This window comes from Dendrobium catenatum, unplaced genomic scaffold (assembly GCF_001605985.2).
Source record: "Dendrobium catenatum unplaced genomic scaffold, ASM160598v2 fragScaff_scaffold_1063, whole genome shotgun sequence".
Taxonomy (NCBI): Eukaryota; Viridiplantae; Streptophyta; class Magnoliopsida; order Asparagales; family Orchidaceae; genus Dendrobium; species Dendrobium catenatum.
The window spans coordinates 368,046-372,944 of NW_021319525.1; the positions used below are offsets into that span (position 1 = coordinate 368,046).

Genomic DNA, 4,899 nt, shown 5'->3' on the forward strand with positions numbered 1-4,899 from the left:
GAAAATCGGACCATTTGCTATTCTTAAATGCATTAATCAAAATGCCTACATCGTGGATCTGCCAAGCGACTACAACATGTCTACAACCTTCAATATTGGCGACCTCATTGCATATCATCCACCAGATGCCGCCATTACAAACATCTCATCATCCGAGTCGGATTCTTCTGTCGGAGGGGAAGAATGATGCGGTGCATCTTTGCCACGTGGATCAATGGCTAGCCAATTATGAGGGCACACTACCTTTTTACTTTATTGTTATTTTTGCAGCTTTCCGTTAGCACCACTATCCTAATTACCTTATTTAGTATGTGAGCAGTATTTTACTTTTGGCTTTTTCCACTTATAGTTTTAGCTTACTGTTTATCTTCTCCATGAGAAGCAGAGAGAACCAGTTAATAAAATATACATTTTAGGCTGTTGCCTTTTACTGCTCCATTGCCTTCTGGATTGTTTTGTGTTTGTGAACCTGCTTCTACCACAGCATACCTCTTCAATTCACTTATCTTTTGGGCAATGAGATAAAATCATAAAACTATTTGAAGAAATGGTTGAATCCTGTGAAACTATTTGTTCAATTTTTAATATATATTTATAAATAATTATGTTATTATTGTAATATTTAAATTAATATAATAAATATTTATTACGTCATCCGGTTCGACCCCGGTTCGACCCTGGTCGAACCATCGAACCGCTAACCTCTTCTTCTTTCGGTTCATTGACCGGTCCGATTTTCAAAGCCTTGGTTAATATTATTAGTTATTTATCATTATAATTATTATCAATAATAATAATAATTATTGTTATTATTAAAAAATTAAAAATTAAAAAAAAAAGAGAAGAAAGAAGGGGTATTTTGTGCGATTTTATCTCTTGACACCATCGTCATCATCTCCTCGTCACTTAGGTACAAATGTCCCTAAAACTTGAAAGCCCTCAAATCTTATTTTTGGCACTCGCAGGTCCCGAGGGACCACCTATATATGCTTTCGTAGCATGGTGGGAGAGAGCTCGGTGCAGTGCTTGTAGTGAAGTGGGTATGATTTGTACACGCTCTCGTAATGTGGTGGGGACAACATTAAGAACCCGTGTACGTGCCTTAGTGCCTGCGGGAAAAAAAACTGCACATTTTTAGCATGTGCCTCGAAGACTCATACACGCTCTTGTTGCCTAGTGGGATTAAAGAACCACGGCCACGTTGTCGCCTGACACTTATCATACACGCTATTGTAGCATAGTGAGAAGGCCCAACTCAACAATTTTTTTCCTAAATAGGGGAGACATTATGAGGCTGTCGAAATTTCTAGTAAATATATGACTTGAACCTGAACAACACTACAAGGGACTTGATTACAATAGAAGGACATGAAACATAACTTGCAAAATAAACAATAGGGAACTGGGTGATTCTTTCTATTCCCACCATGTAATGCACTCCATATGAAGTATATTTGTTACATCAAGTCAAGGCCTTCCCCCAAGGAAGGAAAAATTATCTATACGGATTCCAACCCCCAATGAAAACGCGACACGTTTGATACCGGGATTATACCAAGCAGTACTCTAACTAGACGGTTCTCTCGCTCGGTGTCCGCACATAATAATCTCTCCCGAGGAAGGGCCACATTTTTAATCAACTACAAATACTAATGAATTTATTCAAAAAGGGCTTATCCCCGTAAACAGGACTTAGCCCCGTAGTTTTTCTCCTATTCAGGATTTTCACGTAAAAATCTTGGTGCCTCTTTAAATATTGCATCCTCCTTTTTATCTATATGTGTGTTGGATCTTTGTACAAAACTAAGGCGTCAAACTATATATTTTCCTATCGCCACAAATATTCCAGGACCAACAATATTATTTATTTTTTTATACCTCATGAGGATTTTGCTTGAAACACAAAAATCTGTGTTTTGGTTCTTATATTTGATAAAATCAATGAAGATGTGCTGTCAATTTGGTTTGTTGGTTGAAAATGTTAGCTTTTAATTAAAAAAAAATATTTCCAAAAAAGTACTTCAAAAAAAAAATTATCTTAATTGATGTAAATGAAAAAAAATCACTGAATATGAAAAAAAAAGTTCATATACTATTGAAAATTTAGAGGATGCCTTAGAAACTATAAAATTTCTTGAAAAACCAGTCGACAATTTTAAAACAAATTCTTTCGAAAACTCAAAACAGATATGGAGATTGACCGCATCAAAATAGTCACTCGCAAGTCGGCCGCACTATATATTTATAAATAATTATGTTATTATTGTAATATTTAAATTAATATAATAAATATTTATTACGTCATCCGGTTCGACCCCGGTTCGACCCTGGTCGAACCATCGAACCGCTAACCTCTTCTTCTTTCGGTTCATTGACCGGTCCGATTTTCAAAGCCTTGATATTTATCTTAATTGATGTAAATGAAAAAAAAAATCAATGAATATGAAAAAAAATAGTTCATATAATGTTCCATCTATTGAAAATTTAGAGGAAGCGTAGAAACTATAAAATTTCTTGAAAAACCAGTCGACAATTTAAAAACGAATTCTTTCGAAAACAGATATGGAGATTGACCGCATCAAAATAGTCACTCGCAAGTCGGCCGCACCGTTGATGACAGGTGATCCGCCCTATAAATCTACCTGTCATCTTCTAATAGAAGCTTCTTCGACGATAGGTTGGGATTTTAATGCAGCACACGTCGACGCCTATCTCGCCATCCATTTCTTTTAACTCGCTACGCGTTTCAAGTTGCCTCAGATGAAGAGGAGACGATAGTTGGAAGTTGGGAAGACGACCTGCAAATTTATATCTCCGCCTTTTTTTTCCTTTGTTTTTTAATATCACTCCCTTTTTATACCCCTTCCTTAGTTTGATTTCAGCCACGAAGAACCCATCTCTCTCTCTCTTGCTCGCGATTATATTCCTGCGCTCAGATTTTCTGTTCTGATAGCAGGTGAGTAGCCTCGCAAGGATTTCCAATCTTTTCTTCTTTTTCGTCTGCGTCCCATTCTTTATTTATGATGCAGCATTTCGACCTTATCTTGTGTTTAGATCGCAAGATGTCATCTTTCTGCTTGTATTTTATGCAATCTGTAAAAAGTTGCAATTTTTACCCTCACCATTATTGGTCTTAATCTCTGCAGGGATTTTTCCTCTCTGAGCTCCAATAATGGCAGAAGCAAAGCCAAATGCCGCCGCTTTACCCAAATCCCCTTCCAGAAGGCTTCCAGACTTCAAGCAATCCGTTAAGCTCAAGTATGTCAAGCTCGGCTACCATTACCTCATCACCCATGGCATGTACCTCTTTGTCACTCCCTTACTTTTTATCATCGCTGCCCAAGTCTACTCCACCATTTCCCCCCAAGATCTCTACGTTATCTGGGATCACCTCCGCTTCAATATCATCTCAGTCGTTCTCTGCTCCACCCTCCTTGTCTTCCTCTCCACCCTCTACTTCCTCAGTCGCCCAAGTCCTGTTTACCTTGTCAACTTCGCCTGCTACAAACCCGAAGACGATTGCCATTGTTCCCGTCAAACTTTCATGGATCGTTCCCGGTTGCGAGGTTCATTCACTGAAGAAAACCTCGAGTTTCAGCGAAAAATACTTGAAAGATCTGGCCTTGGTGAATCCACTTACCTTCCTAAAGCAGTCACTAATGTCCCCCCAAATCCTTCGATGGCCGAGGCCAGGAAGGAGGCTGAGGCTGTAATGTTTGGCGCTCTCGACGAGCTCTTTGAAAAGACAAATCTGAAACCGAAGGACGTCGGCATTCTGATTGTGAATTGCAGCTTATTCAATCCAACCCCTTCTCTATCTGCAATGATTGTGAATCACTACAAGCTGAGGGGAAACATTCAGAGCTATAACCTCGGCGGTATGGGCTGTAGTGCAGGACTGATCTCAATTGATCTCGCCAAGCAGCTCCTTCAGACCCATCCAAATTCCTACGCTTTGGTTGTCAGCATGGAGAACATCACCTTAAATTGGTATTTTGGCAATAACCGATCGATGCTCGTCTCAAATTGCCTTTTTCGAATGGGTGGAGCTGCAATCCTTCTCTCAAACAAGCGATCTGATCGAAGCCGCTCTAAGTATCAGTTGCTTCATACAGTTAGGACGCACAAAGGAGCTGATAATAAATGCTACACCTGTGTTACCCAGCAAGAAGATGATGATGGCGAGATTGGAGTTTCTCTGTCAAAGGATCTAATGGCTGTTGCTGGTGATGCTTTGAAGACGAACATAACTACATTGGGTCCTCTTGTTCTCCCCATGTCTGAGCAGCTACTGTTCTTTGCTACTTTAGTAGGGAGAAAACTGCTCAAGATGAAGATTAAGCCATATATTCCAGATTTCAAGTTGGCCTTTGAGCATTTCTGCATTCACGCTGGTGGAAGAGCTGTACTGGATGAACTGGAGAAGAACTTGCAGCTCTCTGAGTGGCACATGGAGCCATCGAGGATGACATTGTACCGGTTCGGGAACACTTCGAGCAGCTCCCTCTGGTATGAATTGGCTTACAGTGAAGCCAAGGGAAGGATCAGGAGGAGGGACAGGATCTGGCAGATTGCATTTGGCTCTGGTTTTAAGTGCAACAGTGCAGTGTGGAAGGCATTGAAGACTGTGAAACCTGCAAAGGAGAAGAGCCCTTGGATGGATGAAATTGAAAGCTTTCCAGTCACAGTTCCAAGGGTAGCAGCAATCAACTGAACTGAATGATAATTTCTTGTAACTTATTAGGCATAGCCTTATATCATTCTAAGTTGTAGTGGAATAGTTCTTTCGTAGCATTTGGTCTTGCTAGATGGCCTGTAATGGAGATTTCTGATTATTGTTTCAAAGGAAGAAATTTGCCATATTTAATAAGATTGCGTTGCTTGTGGTAGCTCATGGAG

General features: G+C 39.8%; 1 protein-coding gene across 1 annotated transcript; it reads left to right on the top strand.

The window, feature by feature from the left end:
• Window positions 1-2,785: 2,785 nt before the first annotated feature.
• LOC110095190 (3-ketoacyl-CoA synthase 11-like) lies at window positions 2,786-4,899 on the top strand. The gene is made up of 2 exons (XM_020820624.2): window positions 2,786-2,956; window positions 3,147-4,899. The coding sequence occupies exon 2, from the start codon at window positions 3,173-3,175 to the stop codon at window positions 4,712-4,714; it is 1,542 nt and encodes a 513-aa protein (XP_020676283.1). The 5' UTR covers window positions 2,786-2,956; window positions 3,147-3,172; the 3' UTR covers window positions 4,715-4,899.

Coding starts and splice junctions, on each gene's coding strand:
- LOC110095190 (XM_020820624.2), top strand. CDS start 3,173: ATGGCAGAAGCAAAGCCAAATGCCGCCGCTTTACCCAAATCCCCTTCC.